Raw genomic sequence first — 22,795 nt, 5'->3', positions numbered from 1 at the left:
GCATATACCACTCCACACTACAGACTCGCACATCATGATTAAGAACAGAACAATTCTGATTCATGGGCTCCTGACTGCTGCTTGATGGACTCTTTTGTTCCAAAAGATGCTGGGTGACCTCATAGGCTTTTGTTGTTTTTTTTAATGTCATGGCTGTGGGAGTGGGGTGAAGCAGAGGGCAAAGGAAGGCAGAGTTCCTATTTTGTAGAAAAGGGAAGTTTTCTTTCAGGTCCGGCGGCTGCCCCAACCAATTAACATGAGGGTGCAGGATGCAAGCTTTCCAGTTCCCCAGAATTCTTCAACCCGATGATTCCCCCCTCCCCCCCCTCCATGATTTTGTTTGCCATAGTCTGATTAAGAGCCCTCAAGAAGTCAAAGGTTTGCACATTATGGTGTGCATTTTTTGGCTGCCCCAAAACTATACCCCATTTTTGGATTAAAAAATAAAATAAAATTAGGGCCAATGTTATTATGCAGTTAGGACCATCTACTATAAAATTTGCATGATTGTTTGGAAAAGCCCTCATTATAGAAAGCAAGCGTGGGGAAAATGTTTTCCCCCTTTTTAATTCCCTGTTTGATTCCCTACCAAAAGAAATAAGAAAAAAGCGCCATGCATGCAAAATACAGCACAGAAAACAAAGAATAACCCTAACTCCCGCAGGTCCTATGCCCTCCAAAATGGAGGGTTCAAAAAGCGACCCGGAAATCGAGGGGCGCTCGCTGCTCTACCCTTTCGCTCGTCTGCAGCGACGTGGTTGTTGCAGGCGCCCGCCTCTCCCGCCAATTCGATTGGTTTACCCTCGCTCACGTGGTTCCGCCAACCGCGCGCGAGAGGGGGGGGACAGCCATCCCAAGCGTCATTTCGCCAGTTTAACCCTTTCGGGGGCTCCTTTGCACGCCCTTGAAAGGGGGAGAGGCTGCTTGTTGCCCGTTCGTAGACGCATACAGTACCCGATTGGCGGGTAGCGAATGGAAGGTAACTCTCGTCCTGGGGAAAAGGGGAGGTTATTTTAGATTAAGGGAAGGGGTGGGGGACCTTCTCTGCAGGGACCTTGTTTAATTTGGGGGGTTACCTGTCATGGATGCTTCAAAATAAAAAAGAATCCTTCCAGTAGCACCTTAGTTTGTTATTGGTATGAGCTTTCGTGTGCATGCACACTTCTTCAGATTGAGTTTCCTGCATTGCAAGAGGGTTGGACTAGATGACCCGCGGGATCCCATCCAGCTCTGCAGTTCTATAATTTTTGTGGACGGAGCCGCCAAAACCAAATGCAGAAAGAAAGGGGCGAGGTTATGGCAATGGTGCAGTGCCTAAATCAGAATTATTTAGAGTTGCTTCTCTGTGCGTGCATGCTTGGGAGCAACGATTCTAAGATGTGCATAGAAAGACAAAAAGGAAAACGCATATCCCAGTGTGGTTTGCAATGTGCCTTGTACGAATGCTGATGTTATTTGCTTAGGGTTCGCCAACCACAAAACAGAAAGTCACAAAATGTGAAATATCTAAAAGGAGATAGGAGAAACAGGTTTCCGAATTTGCCTCTCTGTGCCAGGTGCTAGCACTGGGCCTTGTCTCTTGTCCAGTTCCCTAGCATCTCTGATTTAACAGACAGATAACCATCAGGTGAAGACACTGGGAAGAGCATGCAAGGCTGTGCAATCGTTTGGCATAAGCCAGTTTTCTTCGTGACTTTGTGTATATCAGGGGTCAGCAAACTTTTTCAGCAGGGGGCTGGTCCACTGCCCCTCAGACCTTGTGGGGGGCTGGACTATATTTTGAAAAAAAAGAACTAATTCCTATGCCCCACAAATAATCCAGAGATGCATTTTAAATAAAAGGACACATTCTACTCATGTAAAAACATGCTGATTCCTGGACTGTCTGTGGGCCAGATTTAGAAGGCAATTGGGCCGGATTTGGCCCCCGGGCCTTAGTTTGCCTACCCATGGTGTATATCATTAAGTCACGGGTACAATTTACGAACTCAGGGATATCGTTTGCGATTTGATTTGAGTGCTGGTAAACTAGATGCTTTCTCCAGCAGAAGCAGTGTTAGAAACAGATATGAAAACTAGGAGCTAAATGGCACCTTAAACCTGGGTTGTGGGCGCCACAACAGAATGTCCAGGCGCACTTTTTTAATAAAAAGGATACAAAGCTGAAAAGGAATGAACTGCAGCTAAAATATTACGTTCATTTTCCCCATGGTCTAGTCGTTCCCCTGCCCACCCCCCTAATATTCTTTAAAGGGCCTCTTCTCCAGGCTTCAGAGAGTAGCTGGAAGTGGGGAGGCAGAAAAAGGTCCTCCTTTCCTTCCACTCTACGGTCCCAGAGCTCAGAAACTGCTTGCGCTAATGAAATTCCCCATCGCACAATGTGCCTAGAACAATGGGAGTTTCAAACATTGAGCAGAAGCCTTGCAGCTCAGTGGTGGGTGCACAGTTTCTACAGGAAAACATCCTCAGGATTGTTTAATAATAATAAATAAAAATGCTTATGGCAAATATTTTTAAACCGCTCTTCATCTACACACCTGGGCAGAAGACAAAAGGCATGGAATAAAAGAGTCATGCTGAAAAAAGTCATCAGGAACAAACAGAGGCATATAAAAACAAACAGAAGAAACTAAATAATAAACAGGTTTTGAACTTTCAAATGCTTGGTCAAATAAGCTTTTAACCCAGCATTGGGATGATGGTAATGTTGGCACCAGTCGTTCTCCATTCCACAAATGGAACACAATGACATTGTTGCTGCATGATGAATTTCCCCTGACATCAGGGCAAAGAAAAGATCCTCCCCTTAAGACATGGGTAGGTGGTTTAGGAAGAGGCACTCCTTTAGGTATTTGGGTTCTAAGACTTTTATGGCTTTAAAGAGCAGCACCAGCCCCTTGAATTAGGGTGGGAAGCAAAAGATATTTCAGAATTGGCATAATATGATTCCATCTAGCAGTAGGCAGTTAAACATTCTGGTATTCTGCCTCTGATGAAACTTCTAAGCATTCTTCAAGGGCAGCCCAAATTTTAATAGCAGTTTCTAGGGAATAGTACTAAATGTATGCTGATATTTTTTATTTGGCTTATTTATGACAGATTACAAATATGTAACCTGAGTTTCATATAACTCTGCATCAAACCTTCCAGGGATGCTACCTACAAACTTCCAGAGTCTTTTAAGTCACAACACCATTTTGTCAAACCTACAGCCAAATTTACATTCGAAGTTATAAACAAGATTATGCATTAAAACAGACTTATAGCATGATCCTATGCATGTTGATCAGGAAGTAAGCTAGAATTGCAGGAGGGAGAACTCCCTATTTTCAAATCCTCAAACAGATAATCATCAATCTTGTGAAGTACCTTGAGATCTTTGGATGGAAGGCGGTATATAAATCTAACAAATAAATGAATAATCAATTTGCAGAATATGACTTGGAACAATGACTGATTATGGTTACTCTAGTCTTTCTTTTTCTATTGACATCTCATCTGTATTTCAAAATAACTTCTTGTGAGCCATACTGTTTACTTTGTGTGAGCTATGTTTGGCAACATATTCAACAAGGAGAATAAACCTTGTTCCGCAAGATTTTAATCTCTTATCTTGACTAACCAGAAGAGATAATATTACATTCCTTTTGTCGCTCCGTAACACTGAACAATAAAGATGCAGCACAGAAGGAAATGAATTTTAAAAAAATAAACAAACGGTATCAGAGTACTTCTAAGTATTTTCCCCTTGTTTGGCCTTTATGTTCTGCTGCCACTGCAATCCAAATGATGGCTGTGTATTTGCTTTTGCATTGTTAAACCTTACACCTGCCTTACACTAAAGCTTTTGAGGTCCTCCAGTTGCTTCAGAAATACAGTCGAACGCCTTGCGAGTCGAACGTTTTGGCTCCCTAACGTCGCAAACCCGGAAGTTCGGATTCCAAAGAATCTGAACATCCGACATGGGTTCCGCGGCTTCCTATTGGCTGCAGGAGCTTCCTGCCAATTGGAAGCTGCGCCTTGGTTTCCAGACATTTTGGAAGTCGAACGGATTTCCAGACGAATTCCGTTCGACTTCCAATGTATGACTGTAGTGCCTTAGCCAGGTGGCTCTAAGAATCATGCTCAAACCCCAGGAACTTGTGATCTGGACCTGGACCAGGACCAGGACCAGGACCAAGGGCAACATCCAACAGAGTAGTTCTGTTAGCACAAGGACTTCTGCCTATGAAGTGGAACTTCCTCTCCCTGTGCATTTTGTATATATATTCTGTGGGTCTCCTTAAACCTCTTTGAGCCAATTAAAGGGGCACATGAGAAAAGGAGAGGAGAAGGAGGGAGAAGAGGAAGTTCTATTGTGCAAATGGAATCCCTTGCAATATCAGAACTACTTCATTGGATACCTCTCCAAGTTCACAAGTCCTTTCACATGAAAAATCCATCCCTGGCTTTCCTTCAAGATTCCTGTTTGAACAATCTAATTTGGCAGGGAGTGGAAGAGGAGGGAGCTTTTTAGCTGCTGCTGTTGTTAAGACAATTGAGAGCCAAAAGCTCTTGCCAATCGCCTGCAAATCACTCAAGAGACCTGCCAGAAGTCTGCAGAAATTGCCTGTGGTAGCCCTGAGCTCTCCTGCATAAGCCTTTCTTAAATGAATGGGAGTTCTGCCAGAGCACAGTGCTATTTGTTGAGATGCTCTATAGCAGAGGTTTAGCTCTGGGGACCCTCTCTCTGAGTGCCTTTCCGACTCTCCAGATCAGCCAAGAGTAAGGTTCATGATGCACTGCTGAAGGTTTAGAAGCTTTTCATTATTTATTGAGAAGCGATGAAGGAAAATCCCTATACTAAAGGATTAACGCAGGTGCTCACATTTCATTCACCTGTGTTCGCTTCTGTAACCTGCCAACAGAGTTTTGTCCAATTATTTAATCCTTCTGTTGTTGTCCGCAACAGATTTCTCAGTGTTTGAAAGCTTTCAAAAGCACATCTGTCTTTCTTAGTTTCAGCATACGAAGCCATCCATAATGCTTAGCTTTCTCAAATCTTGAGGATTCTTTGGAAACAACAAACAGGGCTTGATTAGTATTAGTATTGGCATAGTCTTTATTCATAAAATGAAGGTGGCTGAAGACTCAAATATCCAGTTTCACTATTCTCCCACTTTTGGGGCAATTGATACTGACTTCCAGCTACACCTGAATACACTGGTCACATGAATCCTGAAGAAATGCACAGAATTCACCACTGTCCAGCTTTTGCCATACACTTCTTGTTTGCAGCATTCCAAGAATCAAACTGTTTTCAGTTCTCTGTGTATCATCCACACTCACACAGCTACTTTATTTTGCATAAACACCAGTTACCCATAACTGATGCCTGCCATGGGCAGAGAAGGTTGTTGTGAAAATGAGCCTATGCTTAAAAAAGGTAAAGATAAAGGACCCCTGACAGTTAAGTCCAGTTGCGGACGACTCTGGGGTTGCGGCGCTCATCTCGCTTTATAGGCTGAGGGAGCCGGCGTTTGTCTGCAGACAGTTTTTCCAGGTCATGTGGCCAGCATGACTAAGTTGCTTCTGGCACAACGGAACGCCGAAACCAGAGCAGCGCATGGTAACGCCGTTTACTTTCCCGTCGGAGTGGTACCTATTTATCTACTTACACTTTTTTTGGCGTGCTTTTGAACTGCTAGGTTGGCAGGAACTGGGACCGAGCAATGGGAGCTCACCCTGTCGTGGGGATTCGAACCACCAACCTTCTGATCGGCAAGCCCAAAAGACTCAGTGGTTTAGACCACAGCGCCACCCACGTCTCACACTCACACAGCTACTTTATGTTTCATAAACACCTGTTATCTGTAACTGACGCCTGCCGTGGGCAGAGAAGGTTCTTGTGAAAATGAGCCCTATGCTTAACTACAGTAAAAGACCCAGCAGAAAAAAAACCCCAGCAGAAACCTCCCTTCTGTCTGTTAGCCCCTAGCATTGTACTATACAATAGCACAAGGAATTCAGGGCCTCGTGCCTGTTCATGTGCTTTTCCCTTTGCACAAGCCAACAAACAAACCCAGAATCTTGGCTTGTTGAAACATTGGTCAATGGCTTTGGAACAAGCCATGGTATTAAGACAGCTTCAAACCATTGTTTGAGATCCTGACTTGTTTCTGAAATAATTAGCCACAGTTCAGACAAAACAGGAAACTATAGTTAATCGAAGACTTCATTGTTTGTTGGCAGATATTTGCTGGCTTGCAGAAAGAGCTGCAGCCAATCCCAAAACATGTAGCATTACCCAAAGGCCTACTTTTTATCTTGGCTTATTATTATTATTATTATTATTATTAAACCAAAACATGATTTCTATTTATTCCAGATTTATTCAAATCGTGTGTCTTTGGAAACTGTGAAATGTGACGCCTGAATTGATAAAGAAAGAACACTCTTTCAACACAATGTTTTTGACACAGGTACAATCATCCCCCATTTGATCACTTTCTTTGCTTCCAGATGTCTAGCCCATTACATTACCTCAGAATGTGCTTTGTTTTCTTCTGCCAGTGTTTGACCTTCAGCATGACTGTCATTCTAGACAGTATTGGTGTTTTCCAAATAGTTCGATGACATTTATTCATAGTTCACTAGCTTCAGGCTGCCCTTAATCCAGCAGACATCAACAAGTTATACAGATAGCCAAGACATTAAAAAAAAACCTGTTAAAATTATGCAGCTATAAAGTTTGCAAAACCGCAAGAGAATGGATATGTTTGCTTTGTGCTGCTTATGAAAGGCCTGTGACAGATTCCTCAAAATCAATTAATGTTCTAGGACAAGGGTACCCAAACTTTTTTCAAAAAGGGGCCAGATTTGATGAAGTGAATGTGCGTGAGGGCCGACCAAAGTTGTTGAGCTTTTCTTAGGTTCTTAGGATTTAACCCCAAAGTTGTTGAGCTTTTCAGCTTTTTTAAGGATTTTATCCCAGGACATATACGGCCACAGGGGACAGATTAAATCGACCGGCAGGCCAGATTAGGCCCCTGAAATGGACTTTGGACATGCCTGTGCTAGGAGGAAGGAGGATTGCTTTTGTGGTGTAGTGGTTAAGAGCGGTAGACTTGTAATCTGGGGAACCGGGTTCGCTTCCCCGCTCCTCCACATGCAGCTGCTGGGTGACCTTGGGCTAGTCACACTTCTCTGAAGTCTCTCAGCCTCACTCACCTCACAGAGTGTTTGTTGTGGGGGAGGAAGGGAAAGGAGAGTGTTAGCTGCTTTGAGACTCCTTTAGGTAGTGATAAAGTGGGATATCAAATCCAAACAACAACTCCTCCTCCTCTTCTTCTTCTTCTTCTTCTTCTTCTTCTTTTTCTTCTTTTGCCCTGGTAGAAAAATAGTGCACTGCTGAGTGCAAGGAAACCGATATTCTAGAAACATTAAGGAAAGATGGCTGACCACCGACAGTTTCTTTCCTTTCATTCCGTCCCCAGGTTAGGGACAGTGAAGACTTATTTTCTTAGCTTACTCTCTGCAGGATTGAAAAAGTCACGATTTGTTTTCCCCCTTTCCTCCTGCTGTCTAGGGGGATTTGGTGATTAAAAGAGCAGGAAATTCCAGGCTGTCAATTTACGGCTTTTAGCTTGTAAGGTCTTTGCTTTGATCTTTATACAAAGAACAGGAGGCAGACTTCCTATTTGCACTTTCCCGTCTCGGCTCAAATTCAAGGGTATAATTTTAATCCACAAGTTTCAATTGTCCTACTCACGGGTTGTTGTTTGAAATCCGAATTGTCATAGGAAAAAGGACAGCGCTCTCCGACCTCAGCTGTGCAGCTTCGCCCCACAGAAGTAGCGATTGACTCTCAGCACTGCGCCATCCCCCGTCTCACTCCGGAGCCCTTTGTGGGGCTCCTTTGCCAAACAGGGGGGCGCAAACAGTGCCCGCCGAGTCCCACGGTCGCAGGCTTCTTCTGCCTGCGGTTTTCGAAAGGGTCCCCGCTTCTCTGCAGCGGTAAGACCCGATTTCTGTGGAGCTGTCTCCCTCTGAATCAGAGGGAATCCGCCATTGTTGGAGGCGCCGCCTCCGGAAGTCCTTAAATTCTAAATTCTAAATTTTGTTATTGTACAGTTTCTTTGTAGGTATGCCTGTCTACAGAAATCTTTCGCAGTGAGCGGTTTTAGAGGAGCAATTTCAAAACCTCCTGAACCTTGCTGGATCGATTGTTTAAGAAGAGTCTCTGTTTGCCGTGGCAAATGCTTTTCTACCAAAATAGTTCTGGATATCGAAACCAGCTGCGATGATACAGCCGCAGCTGTGGTGGATGAAGCTGGCAACATTTTAGGAGAAGCCCTGCATTCTCAAAGTGCGGTTCATCTGAAGTAAGTAATTCTTACTGTTGGTGAAAACATAGTTTTAGGTACTTGGTTGTTTAGTCGTTTAGTTGTGTCCGACTCTTCGTGACCCCATGGACCAGAACATGCCAGGCGCTCCTGTCTTCCACTGCCTCCCGCAGTTTGGTCAAACTCATGCTGGTAGCTTTGAGAACACTGTCCAACCATCTCATCCTCTGTCGTCCCCTTCACCTTGTGCCCTCCATCTTTCCCAACATCAGGATCTTTTCCAGGGAGTCTTCTCTTCTCATGAGGTGGCCAAAGTATTGGAGCCTCAGCTTCATAATTTGTCCTTCCAGTGAGCACTCAGGGCTGATTTCCTTAAGAATGGATAGGTTTGATCTTCTTGCAGTCCATGGGACTCTCAAGAGTCTCCTCCAGCGCCATAATTCAAAAGCATCCATTCTTCGGTGATCAGCCTTCTTTATGGTCCAGCTCTCACTTCCATACACTACGTACGTTGAATATCATGTTGTTATTTTGTCATCACGTGTCACGCAACGGTATCTGTAAGTGCATCTAGATCGCTGCCACAGTATCAACAATCCAAGATCAGTGGTGTCAAAAAACTCCTTAAAGTCTGGGGAAAAACCCAGAAAGGTAGATCTCTTTGATTTCTTAAAAACATACACACCACACACACAATTCATCTCTCGTGTTGCTACTATAGCTGTGTTGGAAGCCAGACCTGCAGGTTGCCAAAAAAAGAAAGAAGTGCTGACTAGCCAGAACATCAACTTCTGCGTTTGAGTTTTTGAGCTAGGCCAAACAGATTTAACATAAGCATCATGTACTTTTTTTTAAAAAAAAATAAATTTTATTAGTATTTTCCACACAACAACACGAAAAATATCGAAAAATAACAATACGCAACACAAAAACCAACATTTGAAAACTAAAGAAAGCAACAACAAAAAACAACAACAACAAAATCCATATCTTACAAGTTAATACTATAAACAATAAACAACTACAAGATATTGACTAGCACCAATCCCAAAGCACCTCCTTTATCTCTCATTGTGTCTTCCTGTTTTCCTTATCATCTCTATCCTAACATCTTGATATAAATCCCTCTTTCTTATCCTTTCATGTAAGCATCATGTACATGTTTGTTTCTCATCAGAACAGGTGGAATTATTCCTTCGGTGGCACAACAGCTTCACCAAGAAAACATTGCAAGGGTAGTGCAAGAAGCACTTGCCGTCAGCAGAGTTAGCGCAGACGGACTCTCAGCCATTGCAACAACCGTGAAGCCAGGACTTGCTTTGAGCCTTGGAGTTGGCTTGGCCTATAGTCTGGAACTGGTGGAGAAATGCAAGAAGCCTTTCATTCCCATCCATCATATGGAGGCGCACGCTCTTACCGTTAGGTTGACCAATCGTGTGGACTTCCCGTTCCTGGTACTTTTGCTCTCGGGGGGGCACTGTATACTAGCGGTAGCGCAAGGGGTTTCAGATTTCCTTCTCCTTGGACAGACATTGGACATTGCACCTGGGGACATGTTGGATAAGGTAATCCTTTTAATTAGTGTTTATTTATTAAAACATTTGTATGCTGCTATATCATAAATATATCAAAGCAGTTTACAGCAATAAAGACACAAAGCAATACAATACAATAAAGCTATAAAGTTAAAAACAGACATCAATTAACCATTGTGGAAGGATGTATAGTGGTACCTTTGTACTCCAACGGCTTGGCTCCCAAACAAATCGGCTTCTGAACGCTGTAAACCCAGAAATGTTCCAGTTTGTGAATGTTTTTTGGAAGCCAAACATCCGACGCGGCTTCCACGGCTTCTGCTTGAGTGCAGGAAGCTCCTGCAGTCAATCAGAAGCCACGCCTTGGAGCCAGTGTGGTGTAGTGGTTAAGAGCGGTAGTCTCGTAATCTGGGGAACCGGGTTCGCGTCTCCGCTCCTCCACATGCAGCTGCTGGGTGACCTTGGGCCAGTCCCACTTCTCTGAAGTCTCTCAGCCCCACTCACCTCACAGAGTGTTTGTTGTGGGGGAGGAAGGGAAAGGAGAATGTTAGCCGCTTTGAGACTCCTTCGGGTAGTGATGAAGCGGGATATTAAATCCAAACTCTTCTTCTTCTTCAAACAGTTTCAGGAGTTGAATGGACTACAGGAACAGATTGAGTTTGATTGAGTATTCTTAATTGCCTGCATAGGCCTGGTGGAATACATAAGTTTCCAGCAGGCGTTTAAAAGTTGGCACAGAAGGCCCCTGCTGAAACTCTGTTGGCAGAATAGCCCACGGGACAGGGCCAATGAGGAAAGCCCTGTGCAATTGTCCCACTTACTTGGTGATCATTTAGCTAATTGGGCTAAAACCATAACGATGTGGCTGCCATGCGGCTGGCTCAGTGTCAAGCCTCAGCACATAACAACAAGGATTTGAGGTGTGACTTGGGTTCTTCAGAATCATAAAGCTACTCCTTGTGCTCATTTGCCTTTTCCAGTGACTTTTAAAATATATGTGTACATTTCTTTAATTTCTGCTTCCATTTGGATTGTTTAGGTAGCCAGAAGGCTTTCTTTACGAAAGCACCCAGAGTGCTCTGGCCTGAGCGGTGGAAAAGCGATAGAACGTTTGGCTCAGCAGGGAAATAGACGGCGTTACGAATTCAAAGTCCCCATGGAGCAACATCACAACTGCAACTTTTCCTTTGCTGGACTTCAGTCCCAGGTCACTAGAGCGATCGCAGAGAAAGAAAAGGAGGAAGGTATTTACCAAAATAGGACGGATACAAATTGCGCATGAGAGCTTCACATAGGCTTGGGGAACCTATTTGATTGTAATTTCTGCAGGGTGTCAGGAAGGACAACTCCTGTCCTGCATTCCAGACCTTGCTGCAGCAGTCCAGCACACGGTAACTGCTCATATTGTCGCTCGAACGCACCGAGCCATTCATTTCTGTAGAAGGACGGGTATCTTGCCACAGAAGAAGGCAACTTTGGTAAGCGGCAAAACAAAATTTAAAAATTCCTTCCAGTAGCACCTTAGAGACCCACTAAGTTTGTTATTGGAATGAGCTTTTGTGCGCATGCACACTTCTTCAGTGTGTGTGTTGTCAGGAAAACAAACCAGGGAACTGCGTCTTTCCCTCCGCAGCTCCCCTTGGGATGATTCATCGCTCTTCTGTCCTGAGTTGCTACTGCGACATATATCCGAAGATATCGGCACACACAAATGCAGAGTTCAAAGCAGAAGCTGGACTTGAGGTGTAGAATACTCAGCTAATTTATTATGTACAAGATCAAGTGTTGCAGAACAAAGAAATCAAGGCTTCTCTCTCCTTCTCGTCCGAGAGAGAACAGAAAATGCGGAAGCATGACATAACGGAACAGTGTAACCGAACTTCCGTTCTCATGACTCCAACAGTGTGGAGTGTCAACACAGACATGTGATAAAAACAAACACACATCAGCAGTGGGAAGGAATGAAATCCCAACATGTGTGTGTTGCACAGTTAACCTATCCTAAGCTCCAACAATGTGGCCAGCAGCTTAAGTTGTATTAATCACTTGCACCTTTAGGTCCAGGAAGTGGTAACCTGATCAACAGAGAGACACAAATTAGTAACAAATATTATTAACTAACACGAAGGAAATAAAATAAACTGAATCCAAGAGCACGAGGCTTTGTATGTACTTGAGGAAAGTCAACATGTCATGGGGGGCTATGTTTGTTCCTGGGCTCTGCCTTTCCCACACCCGTTGAATGTAAAAGCTAATGGTGCCTACTCAAATATCTTTACATGAATTTCAAAATGGCAGAGGGGGAGAGGGCGTGTTTCTGCCCTGTGCAGGGATTACTGCCAGCAAGGTGAGCCAGGTTGCTATAAGCATAATCCTGCCGCCCTACTTCCTCAGACTTCCCATAAACATGACTTTCGAACACTGGTTTCAGGTGGCTTCGGGGGGTGTTGCAAGTAACCAGTATATCCGGAAAGCTCTGCAGGTTTTAACAGATGCCACCGATTTCGCCCTGGTATGTCCGCCTCCCAGACTGTGCACTGACAACGGTGTTATGATTGCATGGTAAGCAAATAGGTGTGTTTTCTTCTTCTGTTTGGAATTCTGTTCTGAATTATAATGCAACATAGTTAATTGGAAAACACTTCGTTGGTATATCTAAACACAGTTTCTGTGTAGTTGTATATAGCCCCATGGGAGTTAAAAAGGAAAAGGTACCCCTGCCCGTGCGGGCCAGTCTTGACAGACTCTGGGGTTGGTGCGCCCATCTCACTCAAGAGGCCGGGGGCCAGCGCTGTCCGGAGACACTTCCAGGTCACGTGGCCAGCGTGACAAAGCTGCATCTGGCGAGCCAGCGCAGCACACGGAAACGCCGTTTACCTTCCCGCCAGTAAGCGGTCCCTATTTATCTACTTGCACCCGGGGGTGCTTTCGAACTGCTAGGTTGGCAGGCGCTGGGACCGAGCAGCGGGAGCGCACCCCGCCGCGGGGATTCGAACCACCAACCTTTCGATTGGCAAGCTCTAGGCACTGAGGCTTTTACCCACAGCGCCACCCGCGTCCCCCAGGGGAGTTAGTTGCCAATAAATGTATACGTTTTGTATATGTGATGGCGTTGTATATTTGGGGTACATATCTTTCTTACAGGACGCAGGTGGCGCTATGGTCTAAACCGCAGAGCCTAGGGCTTGCTGATCAGAAGGTCGGCAGTTTGAATCCCTGCAATGGGGTGAGCTCTCGCTGCTCGGTCCCTGCTCCTGTCAACCTAGCAGTTCGAAAACACGTCAAAGTGCAAGTAGATAAATAGGTACTGCTCTGGTGGAAAGGTAAATGGGGTTTCCGTGCACTGCTCTGGTTTGCCAGAAGTGGCTTAGTCATGCTGGCCACATGACCCGGAAGCTGTCTGTGGACAAACATCGGCTCCCTCGGCCAGTAAAGCAAGATGAGCGCCACAACCCCAGAGTTGTCCGCAACTGGACCTAATGGTCAGGAGTACCTTGACCTTTACCTTTCTTACATGGAAGTTCATTAAGTGCGAACCACCCTGGTAGCATTGTCCTTCAAAGAGAAAACTGCCTGTTATTGTTGGGTGAAGGAGAAGGAGGAGGAGGAGGAGGAGGAGGAGGAGGAGGAGGAGGAGAAGAAGAAGAAGAAGAAGAAGAAGAAGAAGAAGAAGAAGAAGAAGAAGAAGAAGAAGAAGAAGGAGGAGGAGGAGGAGGAGGAGGAGGAGGAGGAGCACGGCCAAACCACATTTTCTCCAGTTAAGGGCCCTTCTTAGGCTAGCAGAAATTATCTCTGTCTGAAATCTCTTTGCTGAGCTTACATCAACAATACTACATTTAGTTCACTGTAATGGGGGGGGGGGGAATGAACTAGTTTATGGAAAACACTTTACACAATTATTCTCTCTTTAGGAATGGCATTGAGAGGCTTTGTGCAGGACTGGGTGTTTTATATAGCACAGAAGGCATAAGATACGAACCAAAGTAAGTAGTATTTATTATATTTCCCCCTCAGTTTTATATACTGTGTTCTGTTATCTCTATAGCACTCCAGAAAAACAGAGACAATAACTGTTGAGTGTTTTAAAATCTTACGAGACCTAGAGAGAGTGGAGCGGCAGAAGTCACAAGCAATAGTTTTCTGTTCCTCTCCTTTGTTCCTTTATATCCAGGATTATACCTCTGTATTCTTCCTTGCTGTATAGCAGCCCAAATCAGTTCAGTAGTATTTAACCTTGCAAAATATAATATATTGGGTAGGTGGGTGTGGGTGGGTGTAGGAAATGCACAATAGGAAAATGTTGCACAATCGTTGGGAATAAAATTTGAAATATACTCGGAGTCGCAAAGTGATTTCATGCTCTTTATTCAGCTCATAGTGGTGAGGAGGAATGAATGAAAGTCCCCTCAAAGTATCTGCCTTATATACATTATTTACACAATGGGCTGCACATGATTGGCTAATTCCGGAATTGTACTGTAAACCAATCAGGTTGTGGATTCACTTCAATCTGGAGCATGATTGGGTGGTTCCTGCCAACCAATCATACTGCTGCATTGTTCTAGGACCAATCAGACTGCTGCATTCTGAATCCTATTGTTCTAGGACCAATCAGACTGCTGCCTTTTGGATCCTATTGTTCTAGGACCAATCAGACTGCTGCAGTTTGGATCCTATTCGACTCAGTACATAACACCCCTCCCCTCTAAGTTCCAGTCCTGCCCGGGAGGTCGCATTCATAGTCCTCAAGGTACGCTGGCGGCCTACGTGTGCGTTGCGGCCTGGGGTGTTCCCTGGTCCGGGGTTCTGGTTCTGGCTCGTGTTCCAAGGATGCTGGCTGTGATGGGGCTGTTTGGTCTGGCGCAACCGGCTCGCTCAGTCGTGGTTCTGGTTCCGGTGTCCTTTCGGCCTCCCGGGACCTCTCTGTATTTACTGGTTCTGCCTCTCCTGCTGGCCCCTGCTGCTCTATGGGCCTCACTGCCCCACTGTTCCCCTGGGACTCCTCTGACCTGTCCTCCTCCTCCTGGTTTTCTCCCGGGAATCGTCGCCGTATCTGGTCACAGTGGCGGCGCCAGCATTGCCCCCCATCCGTTAGCACCTCGTACGACACGGGGCCAGTGACCCTGGTGACTGTGGCGGGTACCCATGCAGGCCCTGCCCCAAAATTCTTTGCGTACACTGGGTCCTGGGCCTCGAAGGTCCGGGGGTTCCTGCCTTCCCCCACCCCTACCTCATCCTGAGCTCTATCGGGGTGAAGGCGGTCCAATCTGATTGCAAGGCGCCGACCCATTAGTAGTTCAGCGGGGCTCCGGCCAGTCGTTGAGCTGCGGGTGCTGTGCTGTGCTAGAAGGAATGTGGCAAGGCGGTACTCCCAATCCCCTTGCGTCATGCGGCGAAGGGTGTCCTTGGTGGTCCGCACCATGCGTTCTGCTTGGCCATTGGTGGCAGGGTGGAATGGCGCCGAACGGATGTGGCGGATGGCGTTCTGCGCTGTGAAGGTTTGGAATTCTCCTGACGTAAATGCAGTCCCGTTGTCTGAGACGAGAGTGTCAGGGAGCCCGTGCGTTGCAAACAGCCTGCGTAGTACCCGGATGGCTGCGGATGTAGAAGTGGATGGTACCAGTGCGACTTCCAGCCATTTGGTGTAGGAGTCCACCACTATGAAGAATGTTTTCCCCTGAAAGGGGCCAGCGAAGTCCACATGCAGGCGTGACCATGGTGCTCGGGCAGACTCCCAGGACTGGACTGGGGCCCTTGGGGGATCTGGGCGGGATTCTTGGCAGGCCTGGCAGTGTTTGACCCAGGCCTCTATCTCTCCGTCGATCCCCGGCCACCACACATAACTCCTGGCAAGGGCCTTCATTCTTACTACCCCTGGGTGTGTCTCGTGTAGGGCTGTGAGGACCCTTTTGCGGAGGGGCTGGGGAACAACGACCCTGCTTCCCCATAACAGGCACCCCTTGTGGGCCGACAGTTCATGTTTGCGGGTTGTGTAGCTGGCGAATTCTGGCCCAGGGCTGCTGCTGGGCCATCCCCTCCACACCCAGTCCAGGACCCGGGAGATGACCCTATCTTTCTTGGAATGGTGTGCAACTTCTTGTGCCTGAATGGGGCGGTCGGGAAGCAGCTCCAGGCTCATAACCTCTTGTGCAGGTGCCGGGTCGGGGCCTGTTTCTGGTAGTGGTAGCCTGCTGAGGGCGTCTGCATGGCCCATCGCCTTCCCAGGGCGGTGAATCAGTGCATACTGGTAGCTGGCAAGGAAAATTGACCACCTGAGGACACGAGGAGACAGCACTTGGGGGGTCTGCTTTTCGGGGGCAAACAAGCCAAGCAACGGTTTGTGGTCAGTCACCACGGTGAAGGGCCGCCCATACAAGAAATCATGGAATTTTTTTACTCCCTTCACAATTGCCAGGCCCTCCTTGTCGATTTGTGAGTAGTTCCGCTCGGTTGCGTTGAGTGTCTGGGAAAAGTATGCCACCGGTACCTCTCTTCCATCTGGGAGTTGGTGTCCCAGGACATCGCCAATGCCATAGGGTGAGGCGTCGCATGCTAGCACCACCGGCAGCTTCTCGTCGAAGTGTGCCAAGACCAAGTTTGAGACAAGCAAGTCCTTGACTGCCTGGAATGCGGCCTCCTGGCGATGGCCCCACACCCAAGGGGCCCGCTTGTCCAGGAGTCTGTGTAGGGGCTCCGCTACCGCCGCCTTGTGGGGAAGGAAGGAATGGTAAAAGTTCAATAGTCCCAAGAAGGCCTGAAGTTCAGTCTTGTTCCTGGGCGCTGGGGCATCACAAATGGCCCGTACCTTGTCCCCAGTCGGGTGGACCCCTTCTGCGTCCACCATGAATCCCAGAAAGTCCACCTGGGGCACTCCTAGTAGACATTTTTCCCGCTTTACCTTGAGACCCGCTGTCTGGAAACGGTGCAGAACGGTGCGGAGGCGGTCCTCAAACTCCTCTGGTGTGGGCCCGGCAATCAACACATCATCGAAGAAGGGGGTGACGCCAGGAATCCCTTTAAGGAGAGAGTCCATTAGATTCTGGAATATGCCTGGTGCCACGCTGACACCGAATTGCAGCCGCTTTACCCTGAATGCTCCTCTGTGCGCCACAATCGTCTGTGCCTCTGCTGTTGCCTCATCTACTGGCAGCTGTTGATATGCTTGGGCCAAGTCCAGCTTGCCAAAAATTTTCGACCCAGCCAGGGTGGCAAGGACATGGCTGACCACTGGCACTGGGTATGCATGGGCCGTGAGGGCCTTGTTTATGGTACATTTGTAGTCTGCGCAGATGCGGACTGAGCCATTAGGCTTGACAGGTGTGACGATTGGGGTTTCCCAGGGGGCATTAGGTACCGGTTCCAGCACTCCTTGCTCCACGAGCCGGTCCAATTCCTCGTCTATACGGGGTTTCAGAGCGAACGGGACCCGGCGGGCCTTGAGCCTGACTGGTCGTACTGCGGGGTCAAGCTGTAGAGCAATGGGGGGGCCCGTATACTGTCCCAATTTCCCATCGAAAACCCCCGGAAATTCCTTGCATATGGCGTCCACGTCCACTTGTAAGCTAGTGTGGTTCACCCCGGTGACAGCTAGCCCCAGTGGTCCAAACCATGCCAATCCCAGTAGGCTAATGTAGGGGCCCTTGACCACAAGCAAGTCCAGTTGCCGCGTCCGCCCTCGGTATTGCACCCTGAAGGTCCCCACCCCCATTGTGGGGACCTTACGTTTCTGGAAGTCCCGGAGGGTGAATGGGGCCGGCCTGAGTTTGGGACCCCCAGTAGGACACAGTTTCCTTAAGGTCCTTGCCGAGATTATGGATAGAGTTGAACCCGTGTCAAGCTCCATGCGGCATGGGGCCCCCTCTATCTGTACCTCTACATAAATTTTCTCTATGTTGGGGTGGGGCAACTGGTATACCTGGAAGTCCGTGAGCTCTGTCGAGTTGCCTTGGTGCGTTGGGCCCCGGGACCTGGGGTTCTTGGATTGGTCGTCTGATGCCTGGTGTCGGGTGGGCTGAGCCCGACACACCCGGGCGATGTGTCCCGATTTTCTGCACTGTCTGCACTCTGCATTGCGGAAACGGCAGGTCCTCCTCTCATGACTTTCTCCACAGCTTGCGCAGTTCCCTCCTTCTCGTCGAGGCAGCTGTGGTATGTGGGCTGCTTGAGTGCGCTGCTGTACTCGGTGCACCTCCTCCCTGTCAAATCCTGAGTCGTCGGTGAGGTCTTCATGGTGGACCCTCGGTTGGGACGGCTGGCTCGGCCGTGCCTCTTGTGTCGACCTCTCGGCAGCTTCCGTTGCCAGGGCCTCCTCCAGAGCGACCTGGAACGTTAGGTTCTTCTTAGCGTAGAGGCGTCGTTGCAGCTTCTCATCCCTCAGGCCACCGACGAGGCGGTCACGAAGCATGTTCTCCAGCTCTGAGAAGTTGCAGAACCGGGCGGCTTGGCGGAGAGAGGTCACAAACCCAGTTATGGTTTCCCCAGGGGCTTGCCGCTTTGCGTAGAAGGCATTTCGACGAGCCACCACTGAGGGCTGTGGCAAAAAGTGCCCCTTCAGCTGTTCCATTATTGTTTTGTATGGAACAGTAGCAACGTCTTCAGGCGCAAGGAGAGCCCGGGCGATTTCAAATGTCTCCTCTCCGCAGACGCTGAAGAATATTGCCCTCTTCTTGGCGTCTTCATCATCGGTGACCCCTTTGGCTTCTAGGAGGAAGGTGAAACGGGAGGCGTACGCTTCCCAGTCTCCAGATGCTGGGTTGAACGGCGAGAAGTTGCTGTCAGTTGCCATTCTGAGTTCCTTGTGTCCCGGAGCTGAAGCCTGGATACACGGTGCGAGGCAGCGGTGCGGCAGGTGGCGGTGCTGCGGTGCTGTGTGTGGCAGTCAGCTCAGCGGGATCCCACCTTCGTCGCCAGTGAAATATACTCGGAGTCGCAAAGTGATTTCATGCTCTTTATTCAGCTCATAGTGGTGAGGAGGAATGAATGAAAGTCCCCTCAAAGTATCTGCCTTATATACATTATTTACACAATGGGCTGCACATGATTGGCTAATTCCGGAATTGTACTGTAAACCAATCAGGTTGTGGATTCACTTCAATCTGGAGCATGATTGGGTGGTTCCTGCCAACCAATCATACTGCTGCATTGTTCTAGGACCAATCAGACTGCTGCATTCTGAATCCTATTGTTCTAGGACCAATCAGACTGCTGCCTTTTGGATCCTATTGTTCTAGGACCAATCAGACTGCTGCAGTTTGGATCCTATTCGACTCAGTACATAACAAAATTGGACATATTGACAGAGAAAACACCAATCTCTGACCATTTCAGGTTTTTAATGTTAACCAGGTGTTCTTCTCAAAATTTGGGAATATGATTTCCTGTCCGTTGGAAATCACTGTAGTGAACAAAAAATGATGGCAAATTCCAGCTGGCCCACACTGATTGACATGTTGGAGGTTGAATGGATACATAGAGCTTTTTGAATTCTGTTATTCGTCCTTGGATAAGGTGTTATAGGACCTCAGAATCCACCAGGGGTTTCATAGAGACAGAAAGAATGTCTTTAAATTTTAATTACAGTGCTCAGATATTTCAACAGGTTTGTTCACCGCTGTGCTTTTTTATGGACGATTTCCATATCAGTGTTGACCCTGTTCATATTATAGGCAGCACATAATTCCTCTCACTGGATTTGGGGGTACACCCTACTGCTGATATTATATAGTGGGCGGTCCTTAAATTGTTTAAATTAATATATATAAAAAAGAAAGAATAAGTGGCATTTCGTTCAGCAATACTAGTCGCGTGTTGTTGTTTTCTTTTGCTGTAGCTTGGCATCTTTTTTTTTCTTTAGGCTCAGCTGCAATCCCAAATCTAAACATAGTCTGAGTTACACTTTCCTAAGGACAAATTCATCTTGGCTTTTCATCAGAATTTGAGCTATGTGCTGTTGTCAATGCCCTCTTCCGGGCTCTCAGCCATGTATCTAATTTTTTCACTCACAAATGGCTGTGTCCGAGTCCCTGTGACTTTGTCTACAGCTTTTGGCTTGGACAACAAGTTTCTTCCTCTTCCAACTGTACTTTCAGAGCCTCTATATTTCTGGGGAGGACAGTTCTTCCCAAAAAGCAACAGAAGTAGCCACCCTTCTCACTGAATTTCTTCCGAAATAGAAATTTGGGGAGTGGGGAAAAGAAAAGACATGTAAATACGTTCCTTTAGCTATAGTGTCAACTTACCATTTCTCACGTGGCTGCTGCCCTGAAGGAAATAAACAAAGTGCTCCTCTTATGGATGTTCTCTGTCCTATTTATATGGTCTTTCAGGACTTACTAAATCTCTCTGGTGTAGCTCCTCCTCTCTTTGGGGTTGAGGAGAGAAAGGGGGGGAAATGAACTGCTGATATTTGTCTTGGGAACAAAAGAAGGGTGAGGGCAAATAATAATTTTATCCTTGTGGAAAATGTATAATTCTTTTCCTGAAGAAAGTATACTGAACTCAAAAATCCTATGAAGAGACATCACTGTTATGAGAGGAATTGTCTGAAGACTTATGAGGAAACTTAAAATTTATTAGCAGATGTTTAAATTCTAGATGAGATACGAAAGGTCAAATCTGTTTATACGGATCAAGAAAACCCAAATACTTCTGCTTGGCGTTAGTCTGCACAATGTAGTAATACTAAACTATAGCTGCATTGTTTTGCATAGTACAACAGTTTTCATTATGGGAATTAAGATTAAGAATGGTATAAAGGAGATACTGAGCATAGAATTCATTATTACCTACAGGAGCCAAATATGTATGCGGTTTATAATGCTGGCTAATTATTTTGTATGATACGGAATTTATAATGGTATGCCTATGCTTGTGCCTTAAATGTATTTTCTTTTTAATTCTTATTTATTAGAGCTCTGCTTGGGACTGATATCTCAGAAGAAGTCCAAAAAGCTTCCATCAAAATGCCAGCACCAAATCAGATGTGAAAAGTGAATTCTGCCACCATCCATTTCAATGGGAGCTCCGTGCCATTTGCCCCAGCTTCTGTGTGACAATGTGCCATTGCTGAGATTTTTCATTACCACGCTAGGGATATCAAAATGAAAAATAAACCAAGAACATAAACCAAGAATTCTTATAAGGTGTAAATGAAGAAGATATTTCTAAGTGCTCTATCCTGTTCTGTAAATTTCAACATCGACCCTTGTCAACAGTTAAACAAGGCTTTTGGTTTCCAGAAGGACTAGTGGAAAAAAGAAGTAAAAGCAGAAGGATTTCTGCATGACAGATAATTCCATTTCCTTTCCCAAGTGGTTGCATACTTGAATGCAGTTGCTCTTCTTGATTGTGGACTTCTTGATTGTGAGGCTACCTACACCAAAGTGAATTGGAATAAATCCCCTTCTGAACTTGTTTATATTTTACTCTGTTTGTTAATACAGTGGTACCTCGGGTTACATACGCTTCAGGTTACAGACGCTTCAGGTTACAGACGCTTCAGGTTACAGATTCCGCTAACCCAGAAATATTACCTCAGGTTAAGAACTTTGCTTCAGGATGAGAACAGAAATCGTGCGGCAGCAGCGGGAGGCCCCATTAGCTAAAGTGGTTCTTCAGGTTAAGAACAGTTTCAGGTTAAGAACAGACCTCCAGAACAAATTAAGTTCTTAACCCGAGGTACTACTGTATAGTTTATCTTTAGCGTGCTGTCACCATCCTTTGCTTAAGATCATGGCCCAGCGAAGTAAGTCCTTTGGTTTAGTCCCTTTGTAACTCAGTAACCACATTAAGCACCTAGAATCATAGAGTTGGAAGAGACCACAAGGGCCATCGAGTCCAACCCCCTGCCAAGCTGGGAGATAAGAATCAAATTTGGTACGTTTGTTTAGTACCTTCCAAATGGGAATACCAGTTCAAAGCCTGCACCTGTTTGCAAGTGGGGGAGAAATGTTATACCTGCCTTGAAGGTTATTGATATTAAAGCTGATATATTGTATCCAGGAATACAGCCCCTGCAGCCCCTTTCAAATGGACCAAGAAAGATGGGGGAATCACTGTAATAGGATACATCCCTATGAAACCGAGCTACCTCACTGTAGTTTAATAAGCACATTTACAGCGTAATTCTCTATTTTAAGCAAAACATCTGCTTAAACCAGTTTTCAAGGTGAAGGGAAGGAGGTAAAACATACCGCCGTTTACCTCTGGCCTCCGTTGCGCCAGAAGTGGTTTAGTCATGCTGGCCACATGACCCGGAAAGCTTTCTGCGGACAAACGCCGGCTCCCTCAGCCTGAAAGCGGAGATGAGCGCCGGACCCCGTAGTCGATTTCGACTGGACTTAACCATCCAGGGGTCTTTTACCTTTTTACCTTACCTTAAAACATACCATGGACAGATACTTTCTATGAAGAAGCCTTGAATTATTAGAGTAGATGTCCCAGCATCCCTTCTACTACGCCCGTATAGAAAAGACATAAAATTAATTTTAATGTGATCACTTGAAATGTGAGAGTTAACACAGAGGCAAGACTGGAAGCATCATCATATGAAAGACACAGCTCACGTTTGTCACCTGTACCTTTGGTACAGGTGGCTATACTATTGAGCTATACTTGGGAAAACCAAGATTCTTCAAAGCACCGTCAAGACATTCATTCCAATTCCAAGCAGATTGTCAAAGCCCAAGATGGCTTTGTGGGCTTCGGGAATCTGTTAGGAATTGGAATGAATGTCTTGACGGTGCTTTGAAGGATCTTGGTTTTCCCAGAACGTTTTGGGGTAAACCAGAATTGCACAGCATAGAATCCTGCATTGTCTGCAAAGATCTAATTTTGCATGCTTCAACCGAGTTTTCTTGGGGTGAAAATGGGTTTGATTTGCGATGAATGATCCCCTGCCTTTTTAGCCATGCTTGGAAGGCTTCAGACAGCCCAGCT

General features: G+C 46.4%; 1 protein-coding gene across 2 annotated transcripts; it reads left to right on the top strand.

Annotated features, from left to right (window-relative positions):
• Positions 1-845: 845 nt before the first annotated feature.
• OSGEPL1 (O-sialoglycoprotein endopeptidase like 1) lies at positions 846-21,277 on the top strand. Of its 2 annotated transcripts, none has more exons than XM_081843650.1 (9): positions 846-979; positions 6,368-6,461; positions 8,113-8,363; positions 9,502-9,889; positions 10,899-11,103; positions 11,189-11,337; positions 12,291-12,421; positions 13,771-13,842; positions 20,769-21,277. In XM_081843650.1, the coding sequence occupies exons 2-9, from the start codon at positions 6,447-6,449 to the stop codon at positions 20,842-20,844; spliced, it is 1,287 nt and encodes a 428-aa protein (XP_081699776.1). In that variant the 5' UTR covers positions 846-979; positions 6,368-6,446; the 3' UTR covers positions 20,845-21,277. The 2 variants fall into 2 exon arrangements, with proteins under 2 accessions (XP_081699776.1, XP_081699777.1); XM_081843651.1 differs by lacking the exon at positions 846-979 and adding an exon at positions 1,215-1,293.
• The last annotated feature ends 1,518 nt before the right edge of the window (positions 21,278-22,795 follow it).

This window comes from Podarcis erhardii, assembly GCF_964252035.2.
Source record: "Podarcis erhardii genome assembly, chromosome: 1".
NCBI classification, from domain to species: domain Eukaryota; kingdom Metazoa; phylum Chordata; class Lepidosauria; order Squamata; family Lacertidae; genus Podarcis; species Podarcis erhardii.
Note: the sequence above shows the minus strand (reverse complement) of the source record. Positions and strands in the feature narration are given on the sequence as shown.

Excerpts from the sequence above, each read along its gene's own strand:
- OSGEPL1 (XM_081843650.1), top strand. Across the intron at positions 9,890-10,898 it reads CTGGGGACATGTTGGATAAG|GTAGCCAGAAGGCTTTCTTT; the intron begins GTAATCCTTTTA and ends TGGATTGTTTAG. Across the intron at positions 13,843-20,768 it reads GGCATAAGATACGAACCAAA|AGCTCTGCTTGGGACTGATA; the intron begins GTAAGTAGTATT and ends CTTATTTATTAG.